Source organism: Budorcas taxicolor, chromosome 3 (assembly GCF_023091745.1).
Source record: "Budorcas taxicolor isolate Tak-1 chromosome 3, Takin1.1, whole genome shotgun sequence".
Taxonomy (NCBI): domain Eukaryota; kingdom Metazoa; phylum Chordata; class Mammalia; order Artiodactyla; family Bovidae; genus Budorcas; species Budorcas taxicolor.
The window spans coordinates 98,587,245-98,606,224 of NC_068912.1; the positions used below are offsets into that span (position 1 = coordinate 98,587,245).

Below are 18,980 nucleotides of genomic sequence, written 5' to 3' on the forward strand. Positions count from 1 at the left end.
CGGCAGCCGATCGCCTGGGATCACATAGGGGAGACTCATAGAGGAGCCTTGGCAGAATCTTGTGTTCCACCCTCTCTAACACTGGGCCAGGGCTCACTGGGTCAGATGAGCCTCACTGACCTCCTAGGCTTTGCACAGGCCCTCACCCCTGCCTGGAACATCCCGCCGCTGCCCCACTCTCATCCTCACCTAGCTAACTCTGATCCCATCCCTCTGCTAGCGATGCCTCCTCCAGGAAGTCTGCCCTGCCCCCAGGTTGAATTAGAGCCCTCCCGAGTGCCCACACCACCTCCTGTGCTTCCCTTCAGTTCAGTTCAGTTCAGTCACTCAGTCGTGTCCGACTCCTTGCGACCCCATGAATCGCAGCTCGCCAGGCCTCCCTGTCCATCACCAACTCCCGGAGTTCACTCAGACTCACGCCCATCGAGTCAGTGATGCCATCCAGCCATCTCATCCTCTGTCGTCCCCTTCTCCTCCTGCCCCCAATCCCTCCCAGCATCAGGGTCTTTTCCAGGGAGTCAACTCTTCGCATGAGGTGGCCAAAGTACTGGAGTTTCAACTTTAGCATCATTCCTTCCAAAGAAATCCCAGGGCTGATCTCCTTAGCATCGTGCATACCCCGGATCAAAGGACCTCCATTCTCAAAACCATGAGTGTCTTGAACAGGTCCCTCCCTGTTCACCGCCATCCAGCTCTGGAAATACACTCACTCGGTGTTTGTCAGATAAATGCAATGAATAAGTAGAGAAGAGGAGGGAGGGAGAGCACAATTTCATAGGGGTCTCCGGAGCCCCCCTGAGCATGGCAGCCAGGGGAGCCTGTGGTGCAGCCCAGCCCCTCCCTCTCCACAGAGAGCCCGAGAGTGTCCAGGTGTAAGGGGCTTGCCCAGGGCCCCAGAGTGAGTGTGGGGGCTTCCATCAAAGACTGTCGTTCCCAGACCTGTGGTTCACAGTGACCCAGAGGTGGGATGTCAGGGACTGTGGCAGGTCACCGAGAGGGAGACTGTCAGGTGGGGGACTTGCTGGGGCATCTTGAAGCCAGCCCAGAGGTGTATAGGCCTGGCTGGCGGGGGATGCTTCCGGGTTCACCGCCCCACTTCCCCATCCAGCTACTGTGCAGTCCCAACCGCCCTCCCTCCGTTCCCCAACAGCCTGTCCACCTCCTGTGCTTGCTGCTAGATCTCCCTGGGGCTGTCAACATGCTGACCTCCCAGCTCCCCACCTGCCACCATCCACTGCAGGCAATTAGAGTGATAGTGCAAGAACTTTCCCTCAGGTTCTGGGGTGAATGGTGAACAGGAGAGGCGCGAAGTGCCCTCGGGTGTGGGGCTGCAGGCAGGACTCGGGCTGGGAGGGTGCAGGGCCACCACCTCTCTGCCTACATTGAACAGTGGGGAGACTGAGGTCCAGCTCGGAGGAGGGGCCAACTCCCAGCAGGGACTGGCCTCTCGAGGAGCCTCCCTAACTGGAACCTGGGAGAGCCTCCACCGTATTCCCAGACCTCAAAACTGCATCCCGCCCGAGGGCCAAACCTGGTCTCATCTGGGGCAGTGGGTCAAATGATTCACTTCTGTGTTCTCAGGGTCTACTCTGGGGCTGGTCACAGCAAGTGTGTCATAAAAGTCTGTTGGAGGAATGGTTAGTGGGTGGAGGGTGAGATGGAGACCAGCCCCCTCCCCTTCCAACACACATGAGTTCAGTTCAGTTCAGTTCAGTCACTCACTCCTTGTGACCCCATGAATCGCAGCACGCCAGGCCTCCCTGTCCATCACCAACTCTCAGAGTTCACCCAGACTCACCTCCATCATGTCAGTGATGCCATCCAGCCATCTCATCCTCTGTCGTCCCCTTCTTCTCCTGCCCCCAATCCCTCCCAGCATCACAGTCTTTTCCAAATAGTCAACTCTTTGCATGAGGTGGCCAAAGTACTGGAGTTTCAGCTTTAGCATCATTCCTTCCAAAGAACACCCAGGACTGATCTCCTTCAGAATGGACTGGTTGGATCTCCTTGCAGTCCAAGGGACTCTCAAGAGTCTTCTCCAACACCACACTTCAAAAGCATCAATTCTTTGGCGCTCAGCCATCTTCACAGTCCAGCTCTCACATCCATACATGACTACTGGGAAAACCATAGCCTTGACTAGATGGACCTTTGTTGGCAAAGTAATGTCTCTGCTTTTGAATATGCTATCTAGGTTGCTCATAAGTTTTCTTCCAAGGAGTAAGCGTCTTTTAATTTCATGGCTGCGATCACCATCTGCAGTGATTTTGGAGCCCCAAAAAAAGTCTGACACTGTTTCCACTGTTTCCCCATCTATTTCTCATGAAGTGATGGGACCAGATGCCATGATCTTCGTTTTCTGAATGTTGAGTTTTAAGCCAACTTTTTCACTCTCCTCTTTCACTTTCATCAAGAGGCTTTTTAGCTCCTCTTCACTTTCTGCCGTAAGGGTGGTGTCATCTGCATATCTGAGGTTATTGATATTTCTCCTGGCAATCTTGAATCCAGCTTGTGTTTCTTCCAGTCCAGCGTTTCTCATGATGTACTCTGCATATAAGTTGAATAAGCAGGGCGACACTATACAGCCTTGACATACTCCTTTTCCTATTTGGAACCAGTCTGTTGTTCCATGTCCAGTTCTAACTGTTGCTTCCTGACCTGCATACACATTTCTCAAGAGGCAGGTCAGGTGCTCTGGTATTCCCATCTCTTTCAGAATTTTCCACAGTTTATTGTGATCCACATAGTCAAAGGCTTTGGCATAGTCAATAAAGCAGAAATAGATGTTTTTCTGGAACTCTCTTACTTTTTCCGTGATCCAGCGGATGTTGGCAATTTGATCTCTGGTCCCTCTGCCTTTTCTAAAACCAGCTTAAACATCAAGAAGTTCACGGTTCACGTATTGCTGAAGTCTGGCTTGGAGAATTTTGAGCATTACTTTACTAGCATGTGAGATGAGTGCAATTGTGTGGTAGTTTGAGCATTCTTTGGCATTGCCTTTCTTTGGGATTGGAATGAAAACTGACCTTTTCCAGTCCTGTGGCCACTGCTGAGTTTTCCAAATTTGCTGGCATATTGAGTGCAGCAGTTTCACAGCATCATCTTTCAGGATTTGAAACAGCTCAACTGGAATTCCATCACCTCCACTAGCTTTGTTCGTAGTGATGCTTTCTAAGGCTGACTTGACTTCACATTCCAGGATGTCTGGCTCTAGGTGAGTGATCACACCATCATGATTATCTGGGTCGTGAAGATCTTTTTTGTACAGTTCTTCTGTGTATTCTTGCCACCTCTTCTTAATATCTTCTGCTTCTGTTAGGTCCAGACCATTTCTGTCCTTTATCGAGCCCATCTTTGCATGAAATGTTCCCTTGGTATCTCTAATTTTCTTGAAGAGATCTCTAGTCTTTCCCATTCTGTTGTTTTCCTCTATTTCTTTGCATTGATCGCTGAAGAAGGCTTTCTTATCTCTTCTTGCTATTCTCTGGAACTCTGCATTCAGATGCTTATATCTTTCCTTTTCTCCTTTGCTTTTCGCCTCTCTTCTTTTCACAGCTGTTTGTAAGGCCTCCCCAGACAGCCATTTTGCTTTTTCGCATTTCTTTTCTATGGGGATTTGAGACCTTATGGACCGTAGCCCACCAGGCTCCTCTGTCCATGGAATTCTCCAGGCAAGAATACTGGAGTGGGTTGCCATGCCCTCCTTAAGGGAATCTTCCTGACCCAGGGATTGAACCCGTCTCTCTCCTGTCGCCTGCACTGGGAGGTGGGTTCCTTACCACTGTTGCCACCTGGGAAGCCTGTCTCCCAACACACAGAATCCTACTACTTTCTCCTTCCCCAGAATCTTACACCTCAGTGAGTCTTCAGGGACCACCCCAGGGCCTGGGTCGCAGTGTGTGGATAAATGGTGAACAAACGAATCTTCGAAGTCTTAGGTCCAGACAACGCGTACTGAGCATGTGGGGTCAGTGGCCACATGGTCCCTGCCTCTTGGAGCCTAGTGAGGAGACAGACATGCACACACAGAACCCCGCCTCCATTTCCCTGCGAGGAAGGGAGACTTGAGTTGCTGGTGGAACTGACAAAGCTGAGCCATAAACCTGTTGGACCTTGAGGCCTGTTGGAGGAGGTTTTCTCAGAGCTGGTCCTTGTGTGACTCCTGCAAGCTGTCCCTGCCGGGACAGTCCACAGCTGGGGTCAGCTCGATGGTGCGGGGGACAGTGATGCAACAGGAAACTCGGTGAGCCTTTACTGCATGCCAGCCAGTGTTCCTGGAGTCCTTACAACAATCCTCGAGGCTGCTAGTACAGTTGTTACCACTGTACAGATGGGAAAACTGAGGCACAGGGCGGTACAACGGATGAGCAACAGAGTCGGGGTTTGGATCCAGGCAGGGCGGCACTGGCCCATCTTCCAGCTACACCACACTGCCTTTCAGGGAGTCTAGCCCTTGACTTTGGCCTAGGCCGTCAGCCTGGGGCTGTCTCCAATCACCAGTGACCTGGTATGTGGCTGAGCCCACTTCGTCTCTTGTGTTCCAGGTCACTTTCTGGGGAACAACACAGTCATCGATGTCCTTCGGCAGGCAGGGCTGGAGGTGGAGCACACGCCTGCAGGGCAGACCATCCATAGGTAAGCAGCCAGGGCCTCTGGGGGCGGGGGACTGGCTGGCCCACTGCTGCTGGTCCACAGGCCATGCCTGACCACGTGCTGCACAGAGGGCCATACCCTGCCTTCCTGCTCAGGCCTGGAGGGCAAAGTCTCCCTCTGGGGCCTCCTAGGGACCGGCCTTCAGCAGGCACCCAAGAGTGGGAGCTAGGCTGGAGGTGGGGAGACCGGGAGGAGGCTGGTGGGTAATCCTGGCAGGAGGTCAGGACGGTGGGGAAGAGTGGAGGTGGGAATGGGCAGAGCACTGTCTTGAGAGATGTTCAAGATTTAGAGACTGGTGATTGGTGGGGTGCACGGACTCCGTAGGACTTCTGGGTTGCTGCCTAGAAGACCTGGTGGATGCCCAGGCCTTGAATCAAGATGAGGCCATAATGACAACAGGCAGGGCCAGGCCTCTGCCCTGAGTCTCAGCCCCACCCAAACCTTGTCTTCATCACCTCCTCTGACTATACCTGCCTGTTGCTGTCTCTTGGCTGGGTCTCTCACCCCTGACTTTCCTGCCAGGGCACACTCACTCAGCCCAAAGAGCCAGATAGAGGCCATCCTCTCTTCCTGCGGGGTTTCCTGTCTCCCTCTAAGCTGGAAGCCGAGGAAGGGAAGAGGCCAGCTGGGTTTACCTGTGGTCCACAGTGCCAGCAACAGGCTGGGCATGGAGAGGCGTCAGCGCATGCTGGGCGGCCCTGGAAGACAATGACAGAATCCCAAACCAGGCCAACCTGAGCAGGAGCCTTCCTCACAGCGATGGTCAGAGCAATTTAGGCCCTTGTCCCTGATGAACCCAGAGTCCAAAAGAAGCTTGAATAATCATGTGTGCGTGTGTGCTAAGCTGCTTCACTTGTGTCCGATTCTCTGAGGCCGAGTGGACTGTAACCAGGCCCCTCTGTCCATGGGATTCTCCAGGCAAGAATACTGGAGTGGGTTGCCATGCCCTCCTCCAGGGATCTTCCCGACCCAGGGATCGAACCCGCATCTCTTATGTCTCCTGCATTGGCAGGTCAGTTCTTTACCACTAGCGCCACCTGGGAAGCCCTGAATAATCATTGCTGATGTTTATTGACTACTCACTGTGTACTGGGTTCTAAGTGCTTTTAGCTTATCAAATCCTAACGACAACCCCGTGAGGCAGGAACAATGAGTATCCCCACCTTAAAATTGAGGCACCCGAGGCCCAGAGAGGTGAAGCCGCTTGCCGGCTGTGTGAGTTAACAAAGGCAAAGCACTCAGAAATGGTGCTTGGCAAATAGCGGCTGAAACATTCTAGTAATTAACATCCTTAAATATGAAACATTAACATTGCTGCTGTGTCATTTGTCTAACACGCGTCTCCTGAGCACCTTTTCAGGGGAGGCAGGACAGCTTGGAGCAGGTTAGCGCTCAAGCTGTCCTGGGCTCTAACGGGGGTTCAGTCCCCGGCTGAAACAGAGCTCGTTTCAGTGGAAGTCTGGCTCTAGGGCCTTCCTGAGGTCTTCACCACAACCCTCCCTCAAGCGCTGGGGGTGAGGCTCAGGGGTGGGAGGTGCTCGGAAATGACTGTAGCCTTGCTCTTCACTCTGCAAAGATGGGCCTGAAGCCTGGAACGTCTAGTCTCCCAGCTCCAGGCCCATGCCCTCCTGTCTCCATGGCACTTCTGGAGGAACTTACAAACCTTGGACTCCTCCCCCTTCTATCTTCTGAGTCAGCCTGACCAGATTGCTCTTCCTGACTATTTGAGCCCAGCACAAATCAGTCTGTACTGGGTCAAGGGTAGGCGTGTGCTTGAAGGGTAAGGGACCCAAGGTAGCCTCAGGAACAAGGCCCTCCTCAAGCTCCCCCTCCCCACAGGCCCCAAGGACCTTCACCTCAAAGCTCATTGTGTCTGTCCCAACAGGGCAGGGGGGCGGGCAGCTGAGCAATGCTGCCTCAGCTCCTATTCATCTCAGAGCCCAGGCAGTAGTGGGGGGATGCCCCCATGGACCCTGGCCCGCTCTCAGCCGGAGGCTCTGCTGAAATCCTGCGGGTGGGGTGAGGGGGCGGGGATGCCGAGGAGGCCCCAACAATAAAAGCCATCATCGACCACAGGTGCTTCCTGGATCCATCTTTTTGTCTGCCTGTTTTGAATTATCTTCCCAGCAGCTGCGGCATCTCCTGGACCCTGGGAATCTGGGGTTGCCATGGGGGCTGGGGGAGGACAGGCTTAGCTGATGGCCTTCTGTCCTTCAAGGAGAGAGAAATCCCTCACCCCTTTCATGCATGTGGAATGGAGTCGGGGGACAGACTCCCTTGGGCACCACCTCACCTTTACAATTCTTGGGACCATGCCCAACATTCCCCGTGTCAGATGTCCCCAGCAGGAATTCCATGTAGACCACAGGGAGGAAAGAATAAAAGAGAGAGGACTGGAGGGTGTTTCCAGGCTGAAGGGTGTCTGTGCACCACTGTATGGAATATGGATTCCACACCACACGCTTAATTGCACGTCAGTGCCTGCTGCAGCCAGCTCCATTCCCTTGTGGGCGACATTAAAGAGAGGCCAGATCTGTGCCAGGCACTATGTTAAGACCTCATCTCTCATCTTCATGACAACCCTATGAAGTGACTAACTTCCGCTTATAGCCAGCAGCTGCTTAGACGCTTGTGTCCCTGTCCTTAGGTACACAGCCTGGAAGGTGCAGAGCCGGGAACTGAACCCACCTTAGAGCCCAGGACAGCTTGAGCTCTAACCTGCTCCAAGCTGTCCTGCCTCCCCTGAAAAGGAGCTCAGGAGACGCGTGTTAGACAAATGACACAGCAGCAATGTTAGTATTTCATATTTAAGGATGTTAATTACTAGAATGTTTCAGCCGCTATTTGCCAGGCACCATTTCTGAGTGCTTTGCCTTTGTTAACTCACAAAACCGTCGTGATGCAGCTATGAGGCACTGGCTGTAATATCCCCATTTTTCAGAGTGGGAGACAGGTACACCACATTACGAGTTAGGCAACTCGCCTCAGGCCCCTCAGCCAGAGCTGCTGAGTGAACAAGACCTTGACCAAGGTCGGATACAGATCCAGATGCCCACTCAGGGCTCACTCCTACTAGTCTGGGCTCAAATGTCACCAACAGGGACCAAACTGTCCTCCCTGCCAGCCCCCTCCCATGGCCCACACTGTCCCTCGTGACTCTGCTTTATTTTTTCCTCAGCAATTACCACTGTCTGACATCATGCACATTTTCCTCTCTGTCTCCTGCTTTAGAATATTAGCGCGAATAAGGCAGGGCCTTTGCCTATTTTGGTCACTATTGACATTCACTGCCTAGAAAGTTCGTGGTGCAAGGTAGATGCTTAATAAATATTTATTGTATCAATATTGGGCTTCCCTTGTGGCTCAGCTGGTAAAGAATCTCCCTGCAATGCGGGAGACCTGGGTTCAATCCCTGGGTTGGGAAGATCCCCTGGAGAAGGAAAAGGCTACCCACTCCAGGATTCTGGCCTGGAGAATTCCATGGACTGTATAGTCCACGGGGTCACAAAGAGTTGGAAACGACTGAGCAATTTTCACTTTCACACATTGAGTCAATAAATGAAAGCAGGAATCAAAGCTCTCTCTCTAACACTAGGCAATAGTTTTCCTGGGTGCCTCTCAGCAGGGCACCCTGGCACCTTCTCCTGCCATGACAACCCACCCACTGAGTTGTATGCCCTGTGACACGTGAATGACAGGCTCCAACACGCATGCCTCACCTACCATTGCCCCTTTCCAGCCCTGTCGCCGGGAGCCCTGCACCTCCACCCGCGGGGACCTCGGCGAGCCCCGCCTCAGCGACCCCAGCTGCTGCCCTGCCCGCGGCCCCATCGGCGCCCCCCACCGCCCCACCGGAGGAGGAGGACCCAGCGCTGTCCCCACACCTGCTGCTCCCCGACAGCCTCAGCCAGCTGGAGGAGTTTGGACGGCAGAAGAAGTGGCTCAAGCGGCAGAACAAACACCAGCGGCCGCGGCAGTTCAGTGACCTCTGGGTGCGCATCGAGGACAGGTGAGCTGGGAGACAGGTCTGCCGGGAGCTGGGCCTCTCTCTGGCCAGCCTACCTCAGACCCAGCAGGGTCGGACGCGCTCTGTTATCCACGAGTCCGGCTCTGAGGAAGCGTGGCGGGTGGGCGCTCGATCGGAATAGGCTCGTCTCCCGTTCATTTGCGGAGCATGCGCACACCTGACTTGTCAGTTTCCAGTTAAAGGTGAGTGAATAGCAGCTCCCTTCAGGTGCAGTGGACAAAACTCTGCTTTGCCCTTAGCTTTCCTGGAGGCACCTGGGGTGCACAGCAGGCCCCATTTGTCCCAGGGGCCAGAAGGTGAAAGTAGGAGAAAATGGAACAGGCTGGTTACATCAGAAGGCTGTGAGTTCCCTAGACCTGGGTGGATGGTCTGAGCAGCCAGCCTCTGCAGCGGGTCAGAGAGATGGCAGGTGAAGGCCGTGGGCTCCTTCTGAGGAGGGGCTGAGGGGTTTGTGATATCCTTGTTCAGGGCTGGGCGGGTGCTGCAGTCGTCCTTCTCTGTCCTCTGCCCGTGTCTCCCTGCAGCCATCCCTTGGCCTGTCTGTGCTCACAGCTCCTGCTGTAACCAAGACGCTGCCTTCCAACCTCCACCAGCAGGCCCAGCACTGGGTGGTCTCCCTAGATTCCACTTTGGGGCAGAAATCTCCACATCTGGTGAACAGTGTCACCAGAGCAACCAGGACGTCCCAGGGAATGACCGCCGGCGCGGGCAGAGTCCTGCCCACCGTGGTAGCCCAGCGCTGGAGGTTGTGTGCCCAGCGCCGGACGTTGTGCCCAGTGCCAGGCCCTTGGAGACTCAGAGTCTCCACCCGGACCCTAAAGATCATTATCTGGGGTTTTCCTCAGCATCCCTAGATAGAATCTCCTTGGGTACTTGTTAAATGATACCCCAGGCCCCATTGTGGCCCTGATATATGGGGACATGCTGCACTGGAACCGGAAAGCTGCTTGTTGAATGTGCGCTAGAGTCTTCTGAGTAGCTTTGGGAAACGTGGATCCAACTCTGAGTTTACCAATGGTGAACCAAGGCCTGGGGTTGGGGCTTGTCCAGGGTTGCACAGGAATTCCCTTCAAGATCCTCCCTCAGCCAGGTCTCTGAGTCATAGACAGAAAGCTGACATAGTCCAGTCTACAGCCTTAACGTGCAGCCTGTGCAATGTCTTAAAGAGCCTTCCAGCCAGTAAGAGTCGAGTCCATTGCTGATTTGGCCTATATTGGTTTCAGAGCACCTGCCTTGGGTTACTGGGAAACACGCTTCTTCAGGGGTCCCACGGGCCTGCCCTGCCCAAGGCGGGGTCACTGCTGTAGTTATATTGGCCTCGACACATTTGGCTCCTGTGCCGGCGTGGTCTGCCTCCTTCAAACCAGGAACAAGAGCACAGCATTACCAAGAGCCGCTCCACAGCCCTGGAGAGGGCTCACGAGCCACCGGGGAGTGGCTGGCAGCCCATGAAACCTCCCAGTCAGGCCATTCACCCTGGGCCCCGATCAAGCTGCCAGGTGACCAGACACGGCCAGCAGTGGGTCTGGCCCTTGGGGTGACAGCAGGGAGGCTGGGCTGTCAACTCCAGCCACAGACCCCCAGCTCCTAACCATGTCTGAAAGGTAAATTTCAGCAAATGACTCCAAACGGTTTCCTTTTCACAAAATGTCTCTCTGGAATACAGAGCCTGGTTTCAGGAGAAGAAAACAGCTTTTCTTTGACTAGAGGGATCCCTTCTCAGTCCCAATAGATAAACTGTGGTTGGATAACTTTCTTCCATGTGGTTGGATTAGAGAAGAAGAGTTCCACCAACGGGCAGCCTGTTTGTTGCAAGTTTCTCTGCGTTACAGGGAAGCCAGCGCTGAGGTCCCCGAGGACCTAGATGCAAGGGCCCAGCTCCCGCCACTCCCGGGTCTCACCCTACCCACCCTTGTAGAGCTTCCAAGTTTGCCATTCTCCAAGAGGAAGCAGAGGAGGCCTCTCTGGAGGGGACCTGGAGTCCATTGCAGCCCTTCTGGCAGTACTGGGTTCCTTGGAGCGTTCATTCCATTCAGGGTTTTCTCAATTTGCTTCCCCCTCTGCCTGCAATGCAGGAGGCCCAAGTTCCATCCCTGGGTCGGGAAGATCCCCTGGAGGAGGGCATGGCAACCCACTCCAGTCTTGCCTGGAGAATTCCACGGATAGAGGAGCCTGGTGGGCTACGGTCCATGGGGTCGCACAGTCAGACATGACTGAGCACAGAACAGTTGTCCACCCCCCTGGCTCCATCCTCCGCTCTCCATTCCCTCTGCCGGACCTGATCTTCCACCCGTGATCCTGAAGCGAGGTCCCCCCGGGTCTCCGGCCCCCAGTCACGCCCCGGCACAGCTCCCTCCTCAAGCCTGAGATTCTCAGAGCTTTCTCTTGCCGCCCATCCCTCACCGGGTACACTTGGATGCAGAGCTTCTGCCCTCCTCCTGTGAGACCCCTGGGGCGTCCTGGCTGAGCTGTGTGCTGCCCCCCAGCGGACTGTGCATGGCCCACCCCCACCTTTGTCCTTGCTTCTCTCTCTGAGGGGGAATGGGTGTGAGTGGACATTTGCTGAGTTCCTGCTGTGCCAGCTGCTTACATCCATCACAACCCCCAATCCTGTCAAGAGTCCCGGAAGTCAGCTTCGCTTGACTAAGGATGAAACTGACACTCCGTGAGGTCAGGTAACTTGCCCAAGACCGTGTGTCAAATCAGGTTGTTGTTGCTGTTGTTGTTGTTAAGTCGGTCAATCATGTTCGACTCTTTGTGATCCCATGGACTGCAGCACACCAGACTTCCCTCTATTTGACCATCTCCCGTAGATTGCTCAAACTCATGTCCATTGGGTCGGTGATGCCATCCAACCATCTCATCCTCTGTGGTCCCCTTCTCCTCCTGCCTTCAGTCTTTCCCAGCATCAGGCTCTTTTCTAATGAAGTCGGCTCTTCACATCAAGTGGCCAAAGTATTGGAGTTTTAGCTTCAGTCCTTCCAATGAATATTCAGGATTCAAGTCAGGTAGGGAGTCAGAAGCTGCAGCCAGGTCTGTCAGATGCTGAGAGTCACAGTCGTCCAGCACCATGCAGACGCCCCTGATGTCCTTGCCTGACAAGCGTCTCCCTCCTCCTCCCCTTCCTCCCCACATCGTGTTCCCTGTGCTTCCCCCTGCCCCGGCTCCCACAGCCCCCATCCTCACCCCACCCGCACCGTCCATGGGTGCCTCGGGTGCCCCTGTCCTGGCATGCTCTCACAGACAGCAGCTCCTCACTTGCGTCTAGGCTGGGAGGCCCTGGGGATCAGAGCTGGGTTGACTTTTCTGGGTCACCAGAGGCCTCGTGGAGCGTTTGTTGACCACGTGCATGAGTCAGAGAAGCAGGGAAAGAGTGAGGAGGGGGCTGAAGAGCCCGACCAGGACTCCACCTGGAGCAGGCTGGCCTCCCCTCGCCCCTCATTACCCCAAATGTAAACACGATGAAGGAAGTTTAGAGAAGCAGCAGCTCGTGGCAGGATGATTTATGGGGACCCGAGGAAGGGGTGGGGCATATGTCTGCAGATGGTTGAGCAGCCGTGGTGGAGCGCTGTCAGGGAACCCCCTGCGTCTGTCAGCTGGATGGGGGGGCAACAGGGCAGTGGTGTGACCAGCAGGGGGCAGGTCAGGGCGCAGTCGATTCCCACGCAGGCTCTGTGCAGGCCACTGCCCCGATCGGTCAGATCTGCGACAGTCCTCGTTTTCTCCTTTTGCACAGTTAGTGCCTTGGCTGTCCTCTGTAGGTCACACCAGCTCTGCTGTCTCCCAGTCCACTACTGGGCCACTGGGGTGTGTGTGTGCTTGGGCGTTGGGGGAGGGGGGGAGTTGGATAAACGAGGGAGCAGGGCTCTGGGACCGTCATGAGGGAGCAGGTGCAGGGTAGAGAGCGTTTCCCGAGCTCTGGGCACAGCTGGAAGCCAAGCACAGAGGTGGACGTCTGTATGTGGTGGACGCAGAGCCTTGCGGGTGCCACCACACAGGAGGGGGGGGGGGGTGCAGGACACACATGAGCAGGGGGTCATTGGCCTCCTGGGCCTCGGTTTCCCCCTGAGGTTCGAGCAGATGGCCCAAGGCCCCACAGAGGAGGAGAGAACTGTGTCCTCTTGCCCTGGACCCCTGGAGGGCTCTGCATACTTCCCACTGGCCTGCCGGTCTGCCCTGAGGTTCTCCAGCTCAGCTTTCTCGCAGCACAGCCAGGCTGTCTCCCGGGACTAGACAGGGTGCTCAGCATCTCTTCATGATGCCAGGACCCCATCTGATCAGAGAACAAGATCACTCAGTGGATGGGAACATATATGAATTTGGGCAGCATCCCCAGCCCCTCCTCGTCCTTGCTCTGAGGCTTAGAGTAAAAAGATTGTGCTTACAGAGTGGTGAGCTGGCATTAGGCCACTGGTGACACTCAGGAACAGCTGTCCCCCCGTTGGTGTCTGACTCTCAGAGTCGGGTCTAGGGCACCACTCGCCCCATCCCCCAGCGGGAAACGGCTCCTGGGCCATCAGCGCACCTCAGGCTTAAATGACCCCCTGGGTGAGCAGCACACAGTTAAACAAGAACGTGATGTCCATGTGCAGCGTGCCCAGCCCACGTCCAGTGCTGGTGGGGACTAGAGCAGGAAGAGCCTTGGATCGTGGCCGAGCAGGGGCTGCTCCCAGCTATGGTGCAGCTGAAAGAGCCCTGCAGCCACGGCCAGCCTGCCTGTGCCTGGCAGGGAATCCAGTCAGTGAGGGGAGGACGGTCGGGGACCCTGAGGGGTGAAGTGACCCAAGGAAGCTGAGAGGAAGGTGAAGGCAGTCCTGACAGAGAAGACCATGTGGCCTGGAGGCTGGCGTGGGCCTTAGATATCAGGACAGGGAGCTGTGGGCATACCCGTCACTTTAGACCTCTGCCTGCATCTGCCCGGTCTGCCCAGATGGTTCCAGCCTGACCACATCGCAAGGGCCACGCCAAGCCAGCAGGGCTGCCCATCAGCCAGGCCCTCATGCCTCCAGCTCTATCTCCCGTTTGTCTCCTTGGAGCCCTCTGAGGAGCCCACCTGCTTGTACTGCAAGAGAGCCACAGCCCCAGGACTCCCCAGACCCAGTCCCGGGTGGTTCTTAGGGACCCTCTAGTGCCAGGATGGGGGCCCTCCTCCAGGAAGCCCCACAGTGGGGCCTCAGGGAAGCCAGCTGCCACATCTCAGCCACCAGCCCTGCGTTCCTGTGCATCATACCTTCCGCTTCTGCCTGTGATCCCACTTCTGGCTTCTGCAGCTCGAAAACACTTTAAAGCCAAGGGTCTGTTTCTGCTCCTTCATTGTACACAGGGAAACTGAGGCCTCGAGGGCAGGACTTGCCCAAAGTCATGCAGGGGACAGGGACCTCAGGCTCTTGCCTTCACCCAGGCAGAGGGCCCTTGCCCACACCAGGGTCCCTGTCAGCTCTGAGCACACCCGGCCCTTGGATCCAGCCATCTGCAGAGCCTGGGAACACTCGGGGTGTTTGGTTTGGCTTTGAGGCTGCTTTGCCATGAGACGATTTTCCCCAGCATGGGCCTGGGGCAGGGCTGGGATCTGGACTGGGGCCTGGGCTTTCTAGAGGGGGCCCAAGAGGTGGGGGCATCTGGAGAAGATTTCTGCCCACTGCGACACACCCCCCCAGCAACCTCACTCCATTTCCCTGGGACTCCTTCCAAACATATAAAACCCCTACTCAGGCTCCAAGAGGGAGCTTGCATCTTTGGTTTTCAAAGTGTGAAAGCAAATGCCTTTGGGTACCTTGTGAGACACAGTTTTCAAGATGTCTATTTGTCTTCCTTCTTACAGGGGGGCTGGCTGCAGCCAGCCTTGGTTCCCATTCTGGGCATCTCAGGTGGCAGCCCAGCCTCCCTTCTGAGGCCAGCCTTCCTGGCTTCTTGATCTGAAAAAATAGGGCAGCAGCTGGGAGGCACTTTTCCCTAGAAAAGAAAGGGAGGGAAGGGGCTGTGATAGTGGCCCTGCTGGGTATGTGCAAGATCCCCTCCGAGGGCTGAGACCACAGGGGGCGTCCTCTCTGACCCTGGCAAGCCTCCATCCGCAGGTGTGTGAGGTCTCGACAGGAAGCACCACGCTTCACTCCCAGGCACTCCATCTCCGCAGTTAGGGATGGCACCTCGGCCCACCTGAGGCTGGGGAGGCAGACAGTCCATTGCACATCTTCAGGCTCAGTTTCCCCATCTTGGAAATGGGAATAATGAGATGACATATGTGTAGCATGGAGCACAGCGTCTGCCAGCAGACAGGAAGTGCTCCATACATGGAGGACACTATTAGTGACCGAGATGAAGACACCAAATGTCATAATCATGCTAAAAACAGCCAATGCCACATAGCAGTCCCAGCGTACCAGGCATTGTTTTGTACATAATGCCTCATGTACAAAACCCACTCAAGCCTCATGTGCAGAACTAGGTGCCAATGGCAGTGTGAGCAGTGAGAAATATGAAAGGCTTCATAGGAGCTTCAACTCTTCCAGGGGTCCTGGGGCTTGGAGGACAGATCAAAGAGGTGAGGGGACATGGAATCAGGCCTTCAAAGGTGAGTCAGAAAATGGCAGGACATTAGATGTGGCTGGGGAGGGTAGTGTTCCTGAGAGAGCCCGGGAAGGGGAGGTCAGCCCACACCAAATCATGTGAGAGGTCTCAGGTGCTCCGAAGGCTGGCACGGGGTGGGGGGCAGGACAGGCCAGACTTGGGGGATGGTCATAAGGAGCATCCGAAGCCGTCTGCCCCCTCTTTCTTGTGCCACCCACAGAGTCTCTGTCCAGAAACACCTTCCTGCCATCCATGGTACATGTGCACCCTCCTCTCCTGATTAGGTCGCTGGGAATTTCTAAAGACAGGAACACACATGTAACAACTGTAGAGTCCAGGGTGAGAAGATATGGTGGGTTCCTGCAGCCACAGCATGACTCGGAGTAGAACAGAGATGGAGGGTCAGGGCAGAGAGTGACAAGCCTCTTCACTGCCAAGTACACACACTGATCAGAAGTCCTGATCCATGTACAGACAAGGATGTGCTTGAAACCCATGGGCTCCTCTGCCCCTCCCCCACCCCCCACCGAGGCTAAGCCAGGGTGGGTGCGAGGGTCTGGCTGGGACAGAGATGAGGCTGGGCTGCAGCAGTGATGGTTACAGGGCTCACCAAAGTGATGTGGCCAGTGGTTGGGGTCTCATGCCCAGCACGTGAGAACACAGCCAAGATGGCACAGGGACTCCTGGCTGATGTGGGGCGTGAGCAGCCCATCAGGGAGAGGGGTAAGCACTGGAGAACGGGCAGTGTTCTACAGGGAGGAGGCTTCCTGTTCTGCAGACAGCCACAGAGGGGCAGGCTCCCTGCCAAGCTGTCAGCTGCTAGAGAGCACCCACTGGGGGCCCAGTTCAGATCCCGTCCCTGCTGTGTGTCCTGGAGCGAGTTATTAATGCTTACCCTCTTTGTGACTCTGTTTCTTCACAAGTAAAACAGGATAATGGTCTTGCCTGCTTTATAGTGCTGTCTTGAGGATTAGCAGTGCCCTACTGATGCTGGGAAAGATTGAGGGCAGAAGGAAAAGAGGGCATCAGAGGATGAGATGGCTGGATGGCATCACTGATGCAATGGACATGAACTTGGGCAAACTTGGGAGATGGTGAGGGACAGGAGGCCTGCTGTGCTACAGTCCATGGGTGGCAAAGATGTGGACGCGACCGGGTGACTGAACAGCAGCAGCGTGCTGGCACAGCTGTCACAGGGCCCTTAGTGCGTAAGCGCTCTTCTCACCACTGGAGATGCCCTCAGCCATAAGCAAGCTGGCCTCGCCGCCTTCACAGTGTCACCCCTTCTGCGAGGCCATCCTGGCTCCACACTGGGCTGGGGCCTCTCTGCGTGTCCCTGGCCTTTCCCTCCCAGCCTTGACCTTCTAGGCTGATGGGGCTTGTCAGATCCTCCACCTGCATCTCCATCTGCCTTCCGCTGCCTGGGGCTGCACAGGGCAGGGGTAGGTCCATCACCTGTGGGGTCCAGTGCTTTCCTTTATCCGGAGCCCTCTCCCTCTTGGTCTCTGTTACGCCTCCCTCCTTGTCCTGTGTCCTCCCCAGTCCCTGCCTTGCTCTCTGCCCCTCTCTTTCTTCATCATTTCCTATCTCCCCCGGACCTGAGCCAGTAACCTGGTCCCGGCCCCCCGCCCTCCCCTCCGCTTCCCAGTTCCACCAAGTGCTGGCCTCGGCCCGCCAATTCCTTCTGTACTTCACCTCTTTTTATTTCTCTGTCTCACTCTCTTGTCTCTGTCCTTCCATGTCTCTTTCACTTGGGCTCTCTTGAGCCAGGAACCTCACCTGTGACCTCCCAAACTGGCTTCTGTTTTGATCAGTTCATGAGTGATCACCTTCACCAACACTCACTGTGATTATGCAGAGTGAGGTCACCAGGGTTCCTGCCCCCAGAGGCACCGCCCCACTCCCTCTCTGAGCTGGCCTTGTGGAGCCTCAGTTTTCTCATCTGGTGAGACCCGAGGAACATTTGTTTTGAGGACCAGAGATACTGCTGGTAGTGAAGTGTAGACTCCCGGTAGGTGCTCAGTTAACAGTGGCTGCTGTTTGTGTACTGTTTTTTCTGTTTATTTCAGGCTGGGGAGGGGAGGGCAGCAGGAAGCCCAGGGCCCCTGCGTATATAAGTGTGAGGACTGCCTGCCGCAGTGTGACTCCAGATGGATCTCTCCCAAAACACTTCACTGCTTTCTGCCTGGGACTCAGTTCTCTTGAGTGGTCACACTGGAGGCTGGCTGTGTGGCTCTGGCCTGCTCACATTCCGTGTCTGAGCCCTCTGTTTCCTTCTCCATTTTATGAGGGAAGAAAACCCAGATTCAACAAAAAGTTGGGTCTGAACTCTAAGATGACAGCCCAGGACAAGGCTATTGAGCGGCCTTTCCACATTCCATGTGTCTCTCTCCCTCCAGCACCACAGCCTCGCCACCCCCACAGCCCTTCCAGACCACGCATAGCTCCGGGACCGCCAAGCCCCCCTTCCAGCTCTCCGACCCACTCCAGCAGCAGGAAGAGCCAGCACCCGCCAGCAGCTCAGCGCCCGGCCGCTCCCTGGCCGCCCTGAGCTTGCTCCCTGCCATTGCTGCCAGCATAGTAGCCTCCTTCCTGCTGCACACCCTCGGACCCTCCTGACCTCGGCCGCATGCCTGCCCGGAGCAGAGAAAGAAGCCAGAGAAACCGACGGGAAGGTCTGCAGCCACACCCACTGCCCCTGCCACCCTCCAGGGGTGCTTGACACCTCTCGGGCAGTCCAGATGGGATCCGTTAAAACACTAGAGCTTTATTGTACCTGACTTACATCTTCTTTTTTGTAGAAGGATCTTAATTTCCCATAGTGCTATGGGGCTCTTTTGTAAAATATGTGTCCATATTAAAAAAGAAAAATGTATTTATTCTACTGATAAAACTATTTTTATGTGGCCGATGTTAATAACTAGCCCCATCACCAACCCAGGAGGTGAACCCAGGTTGCCAGGACAACTGCGACCTTGCAGGGACTGTGGCTTTGAACTGGCTAGCTCCTGGATCAGTGGAGTCCTCCAGCATGCCGGTTTGGCTTCTCCCACCATGGGGTCCTCAGAGGGAGAGGCAGGCAGACAGGCTTAGCTTTTGTGAAACTGGACTTGGGAGCCAGAGATGTGAACGCTGACGGTCCTTCCTTCCCCTGGATGCATCCTGGGGCTGGGAAGGTACTTTAGGAAAGAGAATGCTGCTATTTTGAAAACCCTGAGTGTCTGTGAACTGGCCCTCCAGAACTCTTGGTAAGTGTTCCGACCAAAGCACTGGGGTGGGGGAAGGGCTGTTGGCGCTGAGGGAGGTGGACCCCCCAGCCCCAAGTGACAGATGGTTAAACTGAGATGGTTAAACTCACCAAAGAGAAGAAGGCGGTTGCCCAAGGTCACAAAGCAAGTGGGAGATCCGGGGTGTGAGTCTAGACTCCCCCTGTTCTGGCTGGTATCATTAATCTATCTCGGCTTATAGGAGAGGCTGTTGAAGTCATGACCAAATGGAGTGAGCTGAGCCAAAGGACAGGAGCACAGAAGTGCAGTTTTAGAGACAGGGCCTCTAGGAATTCCATGGTAACGATACTGATAATGAGAGCTGCCATTAGCTCAAAGTCTGGCAGGCATTTTGCACACTCACTTTATCACGGATCCTCACACCAGTTCTGTGAGATGTGATTGTCCCCATTTCACAGATGAGGAAACTGAGCCCCTGTACGAGATAAAGGGACTTGTTCAGTGTT

General features: G+C 55.3%; 1 protein-coding gene across 1 annotated transcript in view; it reads left to right on the forward strand.

Annotated features, from left to right (window-relative positions):
• The window catches only part of TRABD2B (TraB domain containing 2B), a 221,386-nt gene extending 203,486 nt beyond the window's left edge, over positions 1 to 17,900 (forward strand). The window contains exons 5-7 of the mRNA XM_052637860.1: positions 4,545 to 4,635; positions 8,393 to 8,662; positions 17,647 to 17,900. Of these exons, the coding sequence (XP_052493820.1) occupies positions 4,545 to 4,635; positions 8,393 to 8,662; positions 17,647 to 17,866 (581 nt within the window). The 3' untranslated portion in view covers positions 17,867 to 17,900. The remainder of the gene's footprint in view (positions 1 to 4,544; positions 4,636 to 8,392; positions 8,663 to 17,646) is intronic.
• Positions 17,901 to 18,980: the final 1,080 nt, after the last annotated feature.